At 38.2% G+C, this 18,569-nt stretch overlaps 1 protein-coding gene across 1 annotated transcript; it reads right to left on the bottom strand.

The window, feature by feature from the left end:
• Positions 1-15,670: 15,670 nt before the first annotated feature.
• On the bottom strand, positions 15,671-18,067 carry LOC131657171 (vicilin-like). The gene is made up of 6 exons (XM_058926649.1): positions 17,712-18,067; positions 17,388-17,563; positions 17,124-17,204; positions 16,693-17,016; positions 16,139-16,451; positions 15,671-16,004 (listed from the first exon to the last, which is right to left on the bottom strand). The coding sequence occupies exons 1-6, from the start codon at positions 18,007-18,009 to the stop codon at positions 15,811-15,813; spliced, it is 1,386 nt and encodes a 461-aa protein (XP_058782632.1). The 5' UTR covers positions 18,010-18,067; the 3' UTR covers positions 15,671-15,810.
• Positions 18,068-18,569: the final 502 nt, after the last annotated feature.

Genomic DNA, 18,569 nt, shown 5'->3' with positions numbered 1-18,569 from the left:
GGATTGTTTATGTAGGAGACAGTTAAGCGTACCTGATTTTTGTGCAGTGTTGAGTCTCTGCTAATCGCGTGATATTCAGAAGACTTCTAGAACAAAAATCTTGGAATTTTGAATTGTAAAAGATTGATTTGATTGATGGTACAAAACACTGAGAATTGCACTGCCAGCAGTTTGGCTGTCAACTGACTGTTCAGGTATTGACGTAGCAGTTAGAGTGAAAAATCAACAGTCAAAGTTAATTTCTTTTTTTGTTGTTTTTGTTTTTGTTTTATGTGAAAAATGAAAGTTTATTTACATGACTTGTTAGGAAAAAAAACATAGACATAATAAATAACTAATATACTGTTACCAGTACAGTCTGAGTTTCCTGATTCTGCGCCTGCAAAAAGATTTTAACTCTGTACCAATTGTGTTAGTACTATTTATCTGTAAATAAATAAATAGCATGTGTGAAGTAATAAACAGTATTTGGCGTTTGCGTAAGAATAAATTCAACTGCAAGCCAAATTACTGTATAAGAAAAATTCTAAAAACTAAGTGTTTCATATGTCAGGATATTTGTTGAAGTCAAATCCATGATTATATGAGACTCTTAATTTTCAGATTGGAGTTTTCTTGAAAAAAGATGCGGGCAAATTTTGGGGTATAACAGTTGCCCCTATTCAATCTTCTTAAACCTGAAGAGATTGTCTGAAATCTGAAGGTAGAAGATGATTGAATATTTAGATGCCCTGAAAATTTGCACTTACCTTGATCAGAAGAGATGTTGAAAGTTGCATTTGAATGTCGTCTGCGAAATGTTGTTGGCAGATTGAAACATTACCTGAGATGGGTTTTCAGATGCCACCTGGTAAATGTGTTGATGGTTTGTTCATCAGAATGAATCCATTGATTATATCTGGATGAAGAATTTGAAAGTCTTTGTGTTGACTGTTTCGGAACCGTCCAAGGTTACCGCTTTAAGTCTTGGAGGATGATTGCTACGGAACTTGTCCAAAGTTTTTTCTGCTTTAGATTTTGAAAGTTGATCATTGTGGAACCGTTTGAGGTATCAGCTTTAGATCTTTGATGTTAGATCATTCTTGAACCGTCTGAGGTATCGACTTTAGATCTTCAATGTTAGATCGTTCTGGAACCGTCTGAGGTATCGCTTTAGATCTGCAACGTTAGATCGTTCTGGAACCGTCTGAGGTATTGCTTTATATCTGTGATGCTAGATCGTTTTGGAACCGTCTGAGGTATCGCTTTAGATCTGTGATGCTAGATCGTTTTGGAACCGTCTGAGGTATCGCTTTAGATCTTTGATAGTAGATCGTTCTGGAACCGTCTGAGGTATCGCTTTAGATCTGCGATGTTAGATCGTTCTGGAACCGTCTGAGGTATCGCTTTAGATCTTCGATAGTAGATCGTTCTGGAACCGTCTGAGGTATCACTTTAGATCTGTAATGCTAGATCGTTTTGGAACCGTCTGAGGTATCGCTTTTAGATCTGTGATGTCTGTTTTTGAGTTGGTAAGTGATCAGAATGAATCTTCGGCTTGATTATATCTGAGAGAACCGTTCATGGAATTCAGGTGAACACTGCATGTGATTGAGAACATCTTTGTTGAAGATATCCGTCTACCTGAAAAATCAAGTTAGTGATATGCAATGTTTATGATGCATGTAAATGTGAGATATTCCCGGAGAAATATGCATGTGATGTTGTGTATGAATATGCGTATGATGCATGATGTATGATGTATGATGTATGATATATGATGTATGAATGTGAATATGTGAATGTGAATATGTGAATGTGAATATGTGAATGTGAATATGTGAATGTGAATAATGAATGTGTGATGTATGAATGTGATGCGTGTCAAGCTTCTAGTTGGGAAAATAAATTTCCGCCAGTCATCTGGATATGACTACATTGTGATCGTTGATGATCTTTTGTCTTGTTTGAGTACCCTCGGCTGGGGAAATTCTTTGAGAATCCTGGTATTCTGTTGAAGGATCTTTGAATATCACTTGGGAATGAAAGGTAGCTGGAAGTTCTGATGCCCTTTCAAATGGGAATGAGGAAGATGCATAATCCTCCGATGCACTATCTGACCAAGTCCGGGTGCGGGGATCACACCTTCTGAAGATAGTAATCTGGAACAACCCTGCTGGGGGATAAGACTTCTTTTGAAGAGAAAATCTTTTTGAGGAATTTGCTGAGAAATGCGCTCCTCTTGGGGATTTTCTTCTGATGCAATGATGTCCAGATAATTGGGACATTTCCTGAATGCTATTCCTGTTTTTCCTGGTAAACATCAATCATATTCAAATGCACATGCTCATTCAAAATTATCATTGGGACGCTTACGTATTTAAAACAGAAAAAGTGAAAATAGTGATTTTTGAGCCTAAGCTGCATTGATTTTTGAAAAAGAGCCATGATAGGTTGGTTAGCACAGGGAGACAACAATCCTAGAAGTAGGAAACTGTCAGAAAGTTTTGGAAAATATTTATGAAGATAAATAGCTATGTGAAAATGATTCAGTCAAGTTTCAACTCTGCTATTGCCAATCTGTCTTCGAGCATCTCATCCCTCTCTTGTTGGAAGAAAGTGATTGGACTGATCGGTGTCTTTGAGGTGTTGAATCTTGATGGTGAGTAGGCAGCTGAACGGAACACAGTTGTATGCTTCATTCCCTAACTTTTTCCTAGGTTGCCCTTTCAGGTTTTCAGCCTACCGGGATAGTATTTGTTTAGTCTCTAATTTTTGCCTGGACCGCCCTTTCGGGTTTTCAATCCACCGAGACGCTCATTTTTTGCCTAAGTTGCCCTTTCAGGTTTTCAACTTAGCGAGCTGTTTTCTTTGTTTTTTTTCTTTTTAAGAGAAGTATTTTTTGACTATGTCAGCATTCACAGGGTGTGGGAAATCCTCGCCATCCATGGTGGTAAGCAACATGGCTCCGCCGGAGAATATTTTCTTGATTATGAATGGTCCCTCGTAGGTGGGAGTCCATTTGCCTCTGGGATCACCTTGTGGTAAGATGATGCGTTTGACAACCAAGCCACCAGTTTGGTATGCTTGACTTTTGACTTTTTTGTTGAAGGCTTTGATCATACGCTTTTGGTATAGCTGACCATGACAAATAGCTGCGAGCCTTTTCTCATCAATCAAGTTTATCTGGTCCAACCGTGTTTGAATCCAATCGTCTTCGTCTAGATTGGCTTCTTTCATAATCCTTAGGGAAGGAATCTGAATTTCAATTGGAAGAACTGCCTCCATACCATAGACTAAGGAGAATGGAGTTGCCCCTGTTGAAGTACGCGCAGATGTGCGATAACCATGAAGAGCAAAAGGCAGCATCTCATGCCAGTCTTTGTAGGTTACTGTCATTTTTTGTATGATTTTCTTGATGTTCTTGTTGGCAGCTTCCACCGCGCCGTTCATCTTTGGCCGATATGGAGAAGAATTATGATGTTTGATCTTGAACTGTGTGCAAAGTTCAGTAATCATTCTGTTGTTTAGATTTGTGCCATTGTCCTTGATAATCCGTTCAGGGATGCCGTACCGACAAATGAGATTGTATTTGATGAACCGGGCCACCACATTCTTGGTAACAGAAGCAAATGAAGCTGCTTCTACCCACTTTGTGAAGTAGTCAATAGCGACCAGGATAAAGCGATGTCCGTTGGAGGCAGTAGGTTTGATTTCTCCAATCATATCAATACCCCACATTGCAAAAGGCCAAGGAGCCGTCAGGACGCTTAATGGAACTGGAGGTACATGTACTTTGCCAGCGTATATCTGGCATTTGTGACATGTTCGGGAGTGATGATGGCAGTCTGTTTCCATGGTAGACCAGTAATAACCTGCTCTCAGGATCTTTTTAGCCATTGTATGTCCACTGGAATGAGTACCGAAGGCACCATTGTGTATTTCTTCCATGATCTGTTCTGCTTCCTTCTTGTTTACACAGCGAAGTAAAGTCGAGTCATGGTTGCGTTTGTATAGGGTTCCATTGCTTAGAAAGAATTTGGCAGCAAACCTCCTTAGAAACTTTCTGTCATTAATGGATGCCCCTTCAGGGTACTCCTGAGCTTCGAGATATCTTTTTACTTCATGGAACCATGGTTTTTCCTCGGTTCCTTCGGTATCGATCTCATTGCAATAGGATGGTTCATCTTGCCTGTAAATGGTGATCATAGGCGCCTCGTTGTCCCACCTGACTTTGAACATGGAAGACATGGTAGCTAAAGCATCAGCTAGTTGATTTTCCTCGCGTGGGATGTGTTCGAAAGTGATTTCTTCGAAGTAAAGAATCAAACTCAGCACATATTCTTTGTAAGGAATTAGATTTGGGTGCTTTGTGTCCCATTCCCCTTTGACTTGGTAGATTACCAAGGCCGAGTCTCCGTAGACTTCCAGGAATTTGATTCTTAGATCGATTGCAGCTTTAAGACCCAGAATACATGCTTCGTATTCGGCTATATTGTTAGTGTAATTGAAGCATAATCTGGCAGTGAACGGTGTGTAACTTCCTGCGGGGGAAATGATCACAGCTCCGATGCCATTGCCAAGTGCATTAGAAGCTCCGTCAAAAACCATAGTCCATCGGGATCCTGGCTCGGGTCCTTCTTCTGGTCCTGGTTGTTTGTAGTCATTGACTAGCATAATGTCTTCGTCTGGGAAGTCAAAGTTCAATGATTGATAATCATCCACTGCTTGATGAGCCAGATGATCAGCTACCACACTTCCTTTGATTGCTTTTTGTGAAGTGTATTGAATGTCATATTCTGTTAAGATCATTTGCCATCTCGCTATTCTTCCAGAGAGAGCAGGTTTTTCGAACACGTATTTGATGGGATCCATCTTGGAGATTAGGAAAGTGGTGTGATTTAGCATGTACTGTCTTAGCCGGCGAGCTGCCCAAGCTAAGGCACAACAAGTTTTTTCGAGTAGTGAGTATCTTGTTTCACAATCGGTAAACTTTTTGCTAAGATAGTAGATTGGGTGCTCCTTTCGGCCGGATTCGTCATGTTGTCCTAGTACACACCCCATTGAGTCTTCTAACACAGTTAGGTACATTATCAGAGGTCTGCCTTCCACAGGTGGCAACAAGATTGGAGGTTTTTGGAGATATTCTTTGATTTTGTCAAAGGCTAACTGGCATTTGTCATTCCACCTTTCCACTTGATCTTTCTTCAACAGTTTGAAGATCGACACACAAGTAGTAGTCATGTGGGCAATAAATCGGGCGATGTAATTTAGACGTCCCAAGAATCCTCTGACTTATTTCTCAGTACGAGGTATAGGCATTTCTTGAATGGCTTTAACCTTGGCGGGATCAACCTCAATACCTTTGTTGCTGACGATGAAACCTAAGAGTTTGCCGGATCTTACTCCAAAGGTACACTTATTTGGGTTCAGTCGCAACTTGTATTTCTTGAGTCTGTCAAACAACTTGTGTAAATGACCCAGATGTTCTTCCTCGGTGTTGGATTTTGCAATCATGTCATCGACATACACCTCTATTTCTTGATGAATCATATCATGAAATAGCGCTACCATTGCACGTTGATAGGTTGCTCCTGCGTTTTTCAGACCAAAGGGCATCACTTTGTAACAAAAGGTTCCCCAGGGTGTTGTGAAGGTTGTTTTTTCCATGTCTTCGGGTGCCATCTTGATTTGATTGTACCCTGAGAATCCGTCCATAAAGGAGAATACCTTGCATTGTGCGGTATTGTCAACCAGTACATCGATGTGTGGTAGAGGGAAATCATCTTTGGGACTTGCCTGGTTCAGATCTCTGTAGTCCACGCACATTCTGACTTTCCCGTCTTTTTTAGGTACAGGCACGATGTTAGCTATCCAAGGAGGATAACTTACAACTTTTAGGAATCCGGCATTGAACTATTTTTCAACCTCGTCTTTGATCTTTTTTGACGTATCAGGCCTACTCCTTTGTAGTTTTTGTTTGACTGGAGTGCTACCTTCTTTGAATGGCAGGCGATGAACTACGATGTCCGTGTCAAGGCCTGGCATATCCTCATAAGACCAGGCGAATATCTCGACGTAGTCTCGCAGCATTTGAATCAGTCTTTGCTTGATGCTGTGTTCTAAATCAGCCCCTATTTTGACTTCTTTCTTTTCTTCGTTGCTGCCCAAGTTGATGACCTCAATTGGCTCATCGTGAGGCTGTATGGCCTTGTCTTCTTGTTCTAGCAGCCTTGCAAGTTCTCTTGGCACTTCACAATCTTCCTCACTTTCGTCCTCAGTTTGGTAGATCGGATTTTCAAAGTCATGACGGGCAATAGCAGAATCGTTGTTGACTGGATCCAGAGTGTATGTGAATCTGCATGTTAATTATGTGAGTATGTGTGAAGAAAAAACATAGCTATTTGAAAGTGAAGAAAGAAGGAAAAAGGATCACAAAATTTAAATATGCAAGCGTCCCATGATTTTATTGAATGCACATGATCATGATATGATAAGCCCTTATAGAAGGACCAGTGTGCTAAGGCACACGGCTTTCAAGCTCATGGTTCGATTGTTCAGAAACCATTTTTATCTTTGCACAAGATACACAAAGAGAACAGGAAATGGCATTTACTCCTGGTCAAAGGAGATCACATCCTCAGTTTTCCAGTTGTTCAATCCACTGTTGTGAGCAGGGGGTACCCAGCTGTTCCAGTTGCAGTTGTCTTTTTCATCTTCCACAGCATTGATTTCATTAGTGGGAAAATGAGCCGGTGATCCTTCGGGATAAGGGATATACTCTGCTGGATACGAGAGCCCAGGCTGAGATATCTCTGTTGGCTGAGCGAGATGCTCGATAAGGCCGTCCCATGAAGTCGGGATGATATTTTGAATAGAGACTTGTGCATCTTGGTGAGGAGTGTATGCTGACAGAAAGCAACCCTCGTTATTTGGTATTTCCCTGGCTTTTTCAAGAGCGAAATTGTCATCGTAATGTTCATCCCATCCAGTTGGGACAATGTCCTCCATGGCAATTTGTGAGCTCGGAGGAGCGGAGTATTTCACCATATAGTCATATTTGCCGCTGGGTTCTCCTAGCGTGTCCCATACTTCTTTGGGTGGATTTTGATATTGCTCAGTGGCAGGACTTGTGAAACTTTCGTCATTTCCAATTTGATCACCCCATCCAGTCGGGGTAATGTCTTCCATAGCAATATAAGAATTCTGAGGTGCGGCATACTGATAATTATACCCGCCATTTGGTTCTCCCACAGCATCCCACATTCCCATGGAAATGGGTGGAATCTCATCTGGACATGGCTGAAGGATATGGTTCATGAACACTCCTTCATCTTCAATAGCGTTTACTTCTTGGCTGACAAAGTGTGACATCAATCCTTCAGAACGAGGACTTTGATCATTCTTTTGATTTTCACTATCATAGCCCAGACCTAGCTTGTCAGACTTGTAGGGTATATCGGGAAGTTGTCCCCATACTGTGCAATCACCCTGTTCAATCATGGTTTTGGCATCTTTGAGAGAAGCCATAGTTGTAGTTGGAGTAGCAGGAATATGCTTGGTGGTAGAGACATCTGGAGAGACCACCTCAAATGATTGGCATGGAGTTTCGATGAATTCGTCCTCCAACTCGACATATTTGGAATTGCTTAGGTGACTAACCACATATTCCTCTTCGCCATAGACTGTGACAATCTTTCCTTTTACTGGATATTTAATCTTCTGATGCAGGGTAGAAGTTACAGCGTTTGCCCCATGTATCCAAGGGCGTCCAAGTAAACAGGAGTAGGCTGGGTGAATTTCCATTACGTAAAAGATAGAATCAAAGATTTGAGAACCCACTCTGATTGGGAGATTCACTTTTCCGTATACCGTTCTGGTTGACCCGTCAAAGGCTCTTACCACAACATCACTTGGCTGTAACACAATTCCTTCGAAGTCAAGCTTTTCTAGTACTGTTTTTGGTAACACGTTCAGAGAAGAACCGTTATCTACTAGCACATGAGATAGAGTGGTGCCATTACATTCAATGGAGATATGTAAGGCTTTGTTGTGATTTTTTCCAGCAGGGGTTAGATCCACATCAGAGAAACCGAGACCATTGCTCACGGTTAGATTGGCAACACAATTCTCAAATTGGTCGACTGAGATCTCTTGAGGCACATGCGCAGCTTTCAGGAACTTCATCAGAGCTTTGGCATGAGCTTCTGAATATTTTAACAGAGATAGCATTGAGATTTTTGAAGAGGTGTGCCCCAGTTGCTCAACAATATTGTAATCACTCTTGCAGATGATTTTCAATATTTCCTCCATTTCTTGCTTTGATGGATCCTCAGCAGTGATCTCCACCGGGGTTTGAACTTGTTCAACTTGTGGCTCTTTGCCTCGAGCACTGACATTTTGATTAGGAACTGGGACTCGGACTGGACCAGCAGCAACATTTGGAGAAATTTCTGGTGAAAAGATTCTTCCACTTCTCGTGATCTTGCGGGTACCCACAATATTACCCACAGTTGGAGTAGTTAACTTTGCGGTCTCTTCAGTCGAGGTATCCTGCTTAACTCCATGAATGTAAACATTAGTGTCGTATCCCCATGGGACAGCTTTGTCTGAGGAGTATGGAAATGGAGTTGGACTAGCAATGACTACTGATGCCACTTTGAGTGTAGCAGAAATTTTGAATGGAGCCTTGGCAGAGATTTTGAATGGTAAGCTGGAGATCACTGAGGCATCTTTTATTCTCATCCTGTTTGCAAAGACTTCGCAAAGCACGTCCATAGAAGGGAGCCTCTCAAACATAATGATACGGCGATCCATCCATTTTTGAATTCCCATCCTCAGATTTTCACAACCATTGGGCAGGCAGGAGCAGTAAAAGCAGTCGGGGTCACACCCTGGAAAGTAACCAGCTCGGATTAGCTTTCCTTTGACTTCGCAGAGTGGAGTTGATAATTCGTTCACATCATAGATGTAAACAGTGTCCAGGATAGCGTTGACAGTTTTGTCATGCTTTGGCATAGGTGCTGTGATGACATTTGGAGTTTCTGGAGGATCGAACTCAATTTCCCCAGCATCTATCATATCTTGTATTTTATTTTTCAAGGCCCAACAATGATCTGCGTCATCTCCTGGACAGTTTGAGTGATAGGCACATGTTGCATCAGGGCGATAATTCGGAGAGGAAGTGTTGACATTCTTTGGAGGACCTTTTAATGTGATCAGATCTGCTTTTAGCAAGTGCTGCAATGCCTGAGAGATTGGCATGTTGATTTTGGTGAAATTTCTTCTTGGTGCATCTGGTCGATGCGTATATTTTGGCTGTTGATCTTTTTGAGGTGCAGATGCGGAGATCAGAACTGCCCCTACAGATTGATGCTGCTCACTTTTGCGACTTTTCTGAATTTGTGTTGCATTGACCTCATTTCTCCCGCTGATGGGCCTTTTTGTAGTACCAGAGGAGGAACCTATTTGAATTTTTCCATTTTGAATGCCACTTTCGACACGTTCTCTGGTCAGTATCAGGTCAGTGAAACCTGATGATGAGCTTCCCAGCAAATGGCTATAGAAAGGGCCAGCTAAAGTGCCCATGAACATGTCGACTAGTTCGCGATCAGATAAGGGTGGTTGAACCCTTCCAGCCATATCTCTCCACTTTTGTGCATATCCTTTGAAACTTTCTTTTGGTCCCATAGACATGCCCCTTAGTTGAGTACGGGTTGGCGCAAGATCAGCATTGTATTGGTACTGTTTGTAAAAAGCAGCAGCTAATTCTTCCCAAGTATGAACCTTGGTATTTTCCAGCTGATAGTACCACTCGAGTTGTGTACCCGACAGACTTTCTTGGAAGAAGTGAATCCACAACTTGTTATCCGTTGTATGAGGTTGTATCTTCCTCACATAGGATCTCAGATGTAGTTTCGGGCAAGAAACTCCATCATATTTTGCAAAGACAGGAACTTTGAATTTTGGAGGGATAACAACATCCGAGATGAGCCCTAGATCATTGAAATCTAAGCCAGGTATTTTTTGTATCTCCATAGCTTTCATACGGTCTTCCAGCTGTTGGTATTTTTCATCATCCGGTTCGTCCCCAGAATGATTATTTTCTTCATTTGAAGAGAGAGAGGGTTTAGCAGAACCCTGGTTGCTTTGATTGTCTTCTGGTTCATCATCACCGACTGTTTCAGGGATCGGTGGCTTTTTGAACTTTTTGACTAGGATTTTGATCTTCCTTTTCAGGTGACTCACGCCTACAGATCCTTTGGGCTTCTTTTTCTTCTTGTTTATCAGGGCTTTCAGTTCTTGTTGCCCCTTTGCCAGTTCCAGAATTGCCACTTGAACTTGGGCATTCTGTGCTTCGAGATTCTTGATGCTCATTTCAGATTCCATCTCTTCTGACTGAAATAAACAGCGAGAAGATGAGAAATCCGTCATGTGAACCTGTTATGTAATGTGTATGACTGGATGCCATGTATGAAATGTATATGCAATGTATATAAATGCAATGTATGAAATGTATATGCAATGCATGAAGTGGAATGTGTGTGCAATGTTTCAAGGATCTTAGAGTTTAGATTTGTTAAAGAAGAAACAAACGTTAGTTAATCAATTTATATCTCTTTTTTTTTTTGCTTCTTTTTTCTTTGCCTCATTTGGGCTTACAAGAAAGAAATAAAATAAATGATCCTTCAGGTCTCCCGTGGACGCTTTCTCTTTGCCCCCAGGAATATGTTGATCTGCTGTTCTTCTTGAAGCTGTCCGGTGAGCTCCAATATCCTTCTCTCATAGTCTTGACAGTATGATTTGAAGGTGTCTCTTTCCTCTTTGAGTTGAACCCAAGATTTTTGCAACTCTTCTAGGTCAGTTGGCATGTCCGGGTGTAGAATAACTTGAGGTTCATATCCTTCGACCTCTGGTTCGATAGTCACAGGTAGAACAGCGGGATATGGCATAAGGAGTTTCTGAGCATGAGTGCGGACCCATCTGAGGTAGGGTTCCATAGGAATAGAATTCCATTGCCCCAGAGTTTTGCTTTCTATTCTATAGACACTGCCCCATGCATGTATGAACCTTCGTCGGTGTCTATGAGAATCATTCTCGTAATCAAACATAATGCCATGGATAATCATGTCATGAGGACCGTTGCTCCTTGCATATCCGAATTGGCGTAGAGCTAAAGAGGGATTGTAAGTGATGCCTCCTTTGATGCCAAGGAGTGGCACATTAGGGTACTCTCCACAATGATCAATGATAGTAATGTCTTTTTGAAAGAAGTTGTTCCACCGGATATCTGAATGAGACAAAGACATAATCCTGTGAGACCAATGCATTCTTTGTTCATTTCTCAACACTGATCGGGGAAGATGAAATGTAAACCACCTAGCCAGTAGTGGTATACAGCACATGAGAGTTCCTCGTTTCTTCATGGTACGAGTGTGTAGAGAATGTAGAATGTCTCCCAGCAAGGTTGGTACCGGGTTACGGATTAGGAAAAGGTTGATGATGTGTACACTTATGAACTGGTCGGGATTTGGGAATAAAACCAACCCATAGATCAAAAGTGTCATAACTTCCTCAAAAGCTGGATAACTTTTGTTTTCTAGCAGTAGTCGAGCCTTTTCCAACAAGAACTTGGCAAGCAAACCCTTAACTCCACTCTTTGTTTCCCAATTGGACTCGATTTCTGATTTCCGCAGATGTAAAGCAGCAGCAATGACTTCAGGTTTTGGAATCCTTTCTAAACCAGTGAAAGGTAATTTATTTCGAACAGGCAATCCAATTAGTTCAGAGAATTCTTCCAAAGTGGGTACCAACTGGTAATCAGGAAAGGTAAAGCAATGATGTTCAGGGTCAAAGAACTGGAACAGGACCCGTATCATGTCTTCTTCAAATTTTGAGGTAACCAAATGGAGTAGGTGACCATGCCTTTTAGTTCAGATGGTACCGTTGAGATGTTGATTCGGATGTAATCTTTGGTGGCGGGAGCCATTACCTGCAAAAACAAAGGTAAACTCTTTGATCCTTGAAGTGTTTGGTGCAAAAATGATATGCTTATGATGCAAACATGTGGCACACAAAAACAAATCAAACAATAGCCTTAGGTTTAAAGGCTTGCATGGAGCTGATAGGTGATACCCTCCCCACTGAAGTTGAGTTGGTTAAAACCTGTCCTAGAATAGTATTCGGGTTCTATGATCCTTGGAAGTAACATCTCAATACGACGCTCGAGCGGCCGATCAAAATATTCCTCGAGGATAACTAACTTCGATCAATTTCAAAGCTAGCCACTTAATAGGCCACAAGTCAAGTTCAACTAAAAAGGTTCTAAGACAAATTAGTGTTTAATGACATTTCGGAAGCCTAATATACTCCTTGATCGTTTTCAAGGGACATCAGTATAAACCAAAGTATCGCACTAAGGATGACTACCAGATCAACCGTATCGGTACATGCCGTACAGTTTCCTTGGTCTATTGTCATATACTTAAGGTATCTCGAGATTCGGGTTAGAATCTTTCACACAAGCAAAATACCCCAACAAACCTTTGAAAAATAGAGCAATCAAGTCAAACAATTGAAAACATCGAAGTGATCTATTCTCTTAAGGTAACCCCTTTTGAAAACATTTTGTTTTTGAAAATATGTCCCCAGCAGAGTCGCCAGTTCTGTGGACCTCCGATTTTTTAATCCCGGGCCATACCTCTGTTCTGTAGAGATACGTGAACTGACTCTTTTTTATCGCTTAATGCTTTCGCATTTTTGAAAATTCACAGAGTCGCCACCGACCTTTTATTTTATCCAATGAAGGAAAGGTTTATAAAAGAAACAGAAAAAAGACCTTTAAGAAATTCTGGGTAAGGGGGTAGGTTATACAAAGGGAAGGTGTTAGCACCCTTTGTATCCATGGTTATCCATGGGCTCTTAAGTTTGCTTAGCTCACTTGTTTGGATCATTTGTCTTGCCTTGAAATGCTTGTATGTGGTTTTTCATATTATGCATGTGAGATAGCATTCGGCAAGATAGTTCTAGCCTTGTGATGATTTTTGAACTCTTTCTTTTGTTTATCAATCATGCTTTTCCTATCAATCTTTTTACCATCATCTACAGGATGTGTGTAACATTCTAACACAATGTCCCATATGTCAGCATCTTGTCCCAGAAAGAAACTTTCCAGTTTATCTTTCCAGTACTCAAAATTTTCTCCATCAAACACAGGGGGTCGTAAAACCATTGTTGTTTTGCTCATTTGCCATACTGTTTTCGTTCTGGATCTTTTACTGACACTGTTAAGTGTTTGCACCCAGAACCAAGAGCTCTGATACCAATTGAAGGGTATGAAAATACCTAGAAAGGGGGGGTTCGAATAAGGGGTTTTCTTTTACAAATAAAAATCACACGATATTTTTATCCTGGTTTGACACTGTTGAATGTTGTTGATATTCAGTGTTGTTGTTGTTGAATGTTTAATATTGTTGTTATTGAATGTATGCTAGACACATTGTTGTTCTTGTTGTTGTTTATATGATGTTGTTACTGAATATATATAAGACACAATTGTCATGTTATTATTTTTTATATGCTGTTGTTGAATGTGTATTAGACACATTGTTGTTGTTGATGAATGTGCATTAGACACATTATTGTTATTGTTTGTATATTTTTTTAAGATTGGTTAAATCTTTTGTTGTTGTTTTTTAACATAGATGGATTCTTCATCTAGCGACGAAACTCATCACTATAACATTTATTGCTTCTCCCAACACTTTTTTTTATAAAACATGTGAAAATTATTGCCTAAAAAAAGTTTAGGCAATGATTCTTGTGGGATGCAAAGATAATTCTCGTAACACCTCACAAATGTCCTCTAAAATACTTATGGTGACAATTTTCAAGCGTTGTCTAATTTCACAGAACAAGGCATTTTATGCTCTGATCTGATTTGTAACGTCGGAAACAAGGCATTTTATTTGTTTTGATTTCATAATTTTGGATCATGTTATTTTCATTAATTATTTCAGTTGAAGAGATTATTGAAGTTATGTTATTATTTGAAATTCTGCTGCGAGTATGTCAATAAATTTAGATGGTATGCATGTTTTGTTTTGAGTAACATCCTAAAGCGTTGATTATTCTTTTAAATTAATATTCGGGGCTTATGGTGTTACAGCTATGATTTGAGTCAAGTTGGTCATGATTGAACTCAAACTCGACAGTGGCTGAAGAAGAATCCATGATTCGACTCATGTACAAACTGTGATTCGACTCACAGAGTGCATTATTAGAATATAGTGTAAGTCATGATTCAAATCACAAGATTACACAAATACCTTAATCTTATTTCCTCGTTTGATTCGACACAGGGGATTGTGTGATTCGAATCACACATCCAAAATCTCAAAAATTCAAGTTCCAAAGATGTTTTTGAGAATTTACCTTTGACATGACTTGAATAAATTTTAATGATGGTTCTTGTTCCAAAAATTCAACTACTTGATTTAAAGTATAATATTCATACTCAAACATTAATATTTTGAATTATGCATGCTAAAATACTGATTCAAAACTCTATCCTTAAAGATGCGCAATTGAGAATGTGACTCAATTATAAGATTAAAGACAAAATAAAGCTTAAGGTACAAGTAAAAAAACCATATAGAGGTCCCCTATCTTAATGTATCAGAGACATGAAACTTCATTATGGTTGTTAGGGCTTGCCTGAAGTATCAAGAGACCATGTACTGTGGTGTTTATGGTGGGGAAAGAATTAGCTCACGTGAGGTGAGAGGCTCTGTGGTGTCGTAATGTTGGATAAGTTATGATATGTCATTTATCCCATTAAGGAATAGGTCGTTAGAGAGGGTTTGGGATTGTGATGAAATAAAAAAGTCTTTAGTAGTACATAAAGTGTTTTATGGTCAAATAAGATAAGATTAATGCATAGGGACTACGACGTTAGAAGATGATATATTTTGAATTATCAGTTAGTAAACAACTTAGATAATAAATTAGAATTATAATTTTTATTAGTTATTGTCTTATTTTAATTTTATTGAGTTAATCATTTTTTAGTTTTGGATCTTTCACTTGACTATCCATTATTAGCATTATATATATGTAGTGTCTTTGATACATTCGAAGATGTCAAATAAATCAATAAAAATACTTTTTATTTTCTTAGTTAGTTTTGATAGTCTTCAAAAATATTAAATATTATATTTTTCTTTAGTTTTAATAGTATTTTTCTTTAGATCCTATTAATACACTGATGAATGAATGTATCTCACGGTTCATAGATATGAGATATCAAGTTCTTATATTGGCTTTAATGTTATTAGTGTCTTATACTTTTATTTATTGACTTTTTTAATAAACAATCGTTATATATTTTTGTTATGAAGTCTAAGCCCATACTATTATAACATTTGTCGTTTGCTCGTAGTATGACAATTTTTATTGGAATACGATTTAAATTTTTTTTTAATTTTCCTATGTGATTTTTCTTTAGGATTTACAAATTTAATTATGGAAAAATACTAATAGTGGCATATACAGGCCCATTTTTAATTGCATTATCAAATTATAACTAAAATTTTAATTTAAGGGTTTAATTAACTATTTATGGTTGATTGAATAATACATACTCATACTAGTATAAAAGAGTATTACTAAAAAAACATAGTAGTTAAGAGGATCATCAAAATACTCTTTATTTATTTATTCATAGGATAAAACTCGAAATATAAATATAGTTACCAGAGAACATTGTTTTATTATTTGCTCACTATGAGCTATATATCTTGATAGCATACATGCATATTATTTGCTCATTCATTAAAAAGCATCCAAAATTGAAGATAGACGATCTCTTGTTTCATGGCTTCCTCTCTCTCTTTGCTGAGGTTGAGCATTTGCAAAGTAAGATTGTTTTTGATTTCCTAATAGTCTATCAACCTCTTCAGCTGATCCAGGGAATGCAAGATCTTTCACTGATCGATGTATCTGGCTAATCACATTGTCCTCCTCGCCTTCAAATTTTCAATCACCATAAAAAAAGAATATCTTGATTATTTTTTCTCTTTGATTTAATAGAACCAGACTTTTAAAATACATACATAAAATGAATATATAGAGAGAGTGAATGAGTGATAATATGATATACCTGCAAGAAAGTTCCTCTGGTTGTTCTCAGCATTGATACCAAATCCAAGCAAATTGAGATTTGAGGAAGCTCTTATGGCAACTGGATGACCTGCTGGAATTACAAAAACATCTCCTTGAGACAACTTAGCTTTGTAATTTATCACTTGTTTGTTTATCTCTTCTTCCCCTTGTTCCTCTTCTTCGTCGTCTTCTTTTCTCTGTCCTTGTTGGTTTTCATTTCTTTGACCCACAAGTTCAAAATCTCCATTTCCTTCGTTAACTGTTACTATTACTATGGCCCTCGAATTGTAGTATGGCAACAATAGAGATCCCTGGAATTTAATTTTTAAAGAAAATTAAATAAATATTTTTGGTATATGTTCTATACACAAAGCATGTTATTGACTATATAAAACTTAGTTACTTGTAAGATGTCAACTTATTAACAAAAGTTTTACAATATAACTTTATCATGCAAAAATCAAATCATGTAGAACAATTCGAATTTGATCAAGTGAAATCTCGGTGTGTAATATAGTTAGTTTGCTATAGTATAAAATCATTTTACCATACCTCCTTAATCTCAACAGAATTAACAAGTATATCCAAGTTCTGAAGTTGTGGATTTTTCTCTGGAGTGACTTCAAAGAATTTGCCAAACTTGTTGGAATAGATAGGATTGCTACTTCTTAAGTTAAATGGTTCAAATTCAGAGGATAAACTTCTTTTGGAGCTAGACTTTGCATTTTTACTCAATTCCTGAATTTGGCGCTTTGATAATTTGGCTATTACATCATCTTCTTGACTCTGCTGCCTCTTATCCCTAAGGCTTCTTCTTTGTTGTGTCTCTTTCTCATGCCCTTCCAAAAGAACCTTCTCTATCTCTTCATAATCGGTCTATAGTTTTTTACAATATATACAAAGAAAAAGTGAATATTAACACATATATATAGAAAACCAAACAGATACATAAAGAATGAAGAAATTGTGTGTGTTATGTTTACATTGAAGGAAGCTTGTAGAATGTTCTTGCTGAACCCAGATAAGATGGAAGGCTGGTTTTGATTTCCAGACAATAAGAAAGACTGTTGAAAAGGACAAAAATAATCTTAAGATCATTAGAAAATCTTTACAGTAAAATAGGTTTAAATACAATCGCAATTGTTGTAGTTATGTTATGGTAGAGATCCCTAAAAAATTTCTTACAACAACGCGCAAACCATATTTGATATAAGAAAAGATAAACATTAACTGACTATATATATTACCTGAAGATGGCCAGGTCTATTTAAGGGAATCGCAAGATCTAATACTCTAAGATCTTCGTCGTCGTCTCGGTTAACCAAATAAGCAACGGTGCCAGCAGGAAGTTTTATTGTGTCTCCACGTTCAAGGTTGAAGGAGTTTCTATCGTCGGGTTTCAACACTGTGAGTATAGCTCTTCCTGAAAGTTACAATTAACATTATATTTTAAAATTGAATGTAATTTATCCTTACAAAACAAACATGTAAAGTAATAAATACCGTTTTTTAAAATAAATAAACTATGTGTGATTAGTTTTAAATATTTAACTTGATAAATAATAAATTACCACTTAGGACAACAAGGATGAAATCGGCATCGGTTTGTTGTGGAAGAAATATGGTGTGAGGTTTGGACTTATATTCCAAAAGACGGTAGTTTTGAAGATTTTCAAATATTTTGGAACGCTGGTCAAACTTCTGGAGAACACGGATGTGACCGTTTTCATTTTCAAAAAGAGTTTGAAACCTGTTAGACTCGAAGATAAATGGATTCTCTTGATCAGGTCTAGAAGAGACACACGCTAGTAAAGCAATTCCCAGCAGCATCAAAAATGGAAATGAAGCTTTCATTGTAATAGCAGCCATGTTGATTTGAACTAATGTTTCACTTAGCTTGTTGTGTGGATGAATAAAGTGCAGTGATATGAGAGGGTATTTATAGATATAGAAGGAAAGTTATATAATTAACATGCACCAACATTTGGCCATGCTGAACCATGCATATAGACGTGTGTGAAAATGTACAAAATTGAGGTGGCAAAATGAAAAGAGGTGGTGGAGTTTTGTTTGAATTTGATGAATCTGGACATTCTTATGGAAAAGGAGGATGCTTTATATATGAATTAATGAAATGACTAGACAGTGTTAACAATTGATTCGTCACACAAATTCTTTTTCAAGAGAATTTCTCTTATGATAACAAAGTAATATGGATCACATCTGCTGCACACTTATGTGTTATTATTGAGTTGGAATTTCTTCATGTTGAGTTAATAAAAATATCTTTTGTCTAACTTTTCTTAAAAAAATAAAAGTTTAAGTAGTTTCTTCAAACGTTGTGCTTAGAGAGCTTCTAGTTTTAAGCTTCTAGTAATTTTAAAGAGAGCATTAGTTTATAGAGAAAAAAATTTTATAAAAATTATTTA

This window comes from Vicia villosa, linkage group LG3, assembly GCF_029867415.1.
Source record: "Vicia villosa cultivar HV-30 ecotype Madison, WI linkage group LG3, Vvil1.0, whole genome shotgun sequence".
In the NCBI taxonomy this organism is placed as follows: Eukaryota; Viridiplantae; Streptophyta; class Magnoliopsida; order Fabales; family Fabaceae; genus Vicia; species Vicia villosa.
This window is presented reverse-complemented; position numbering and strand designations above follow the sequence as displayed.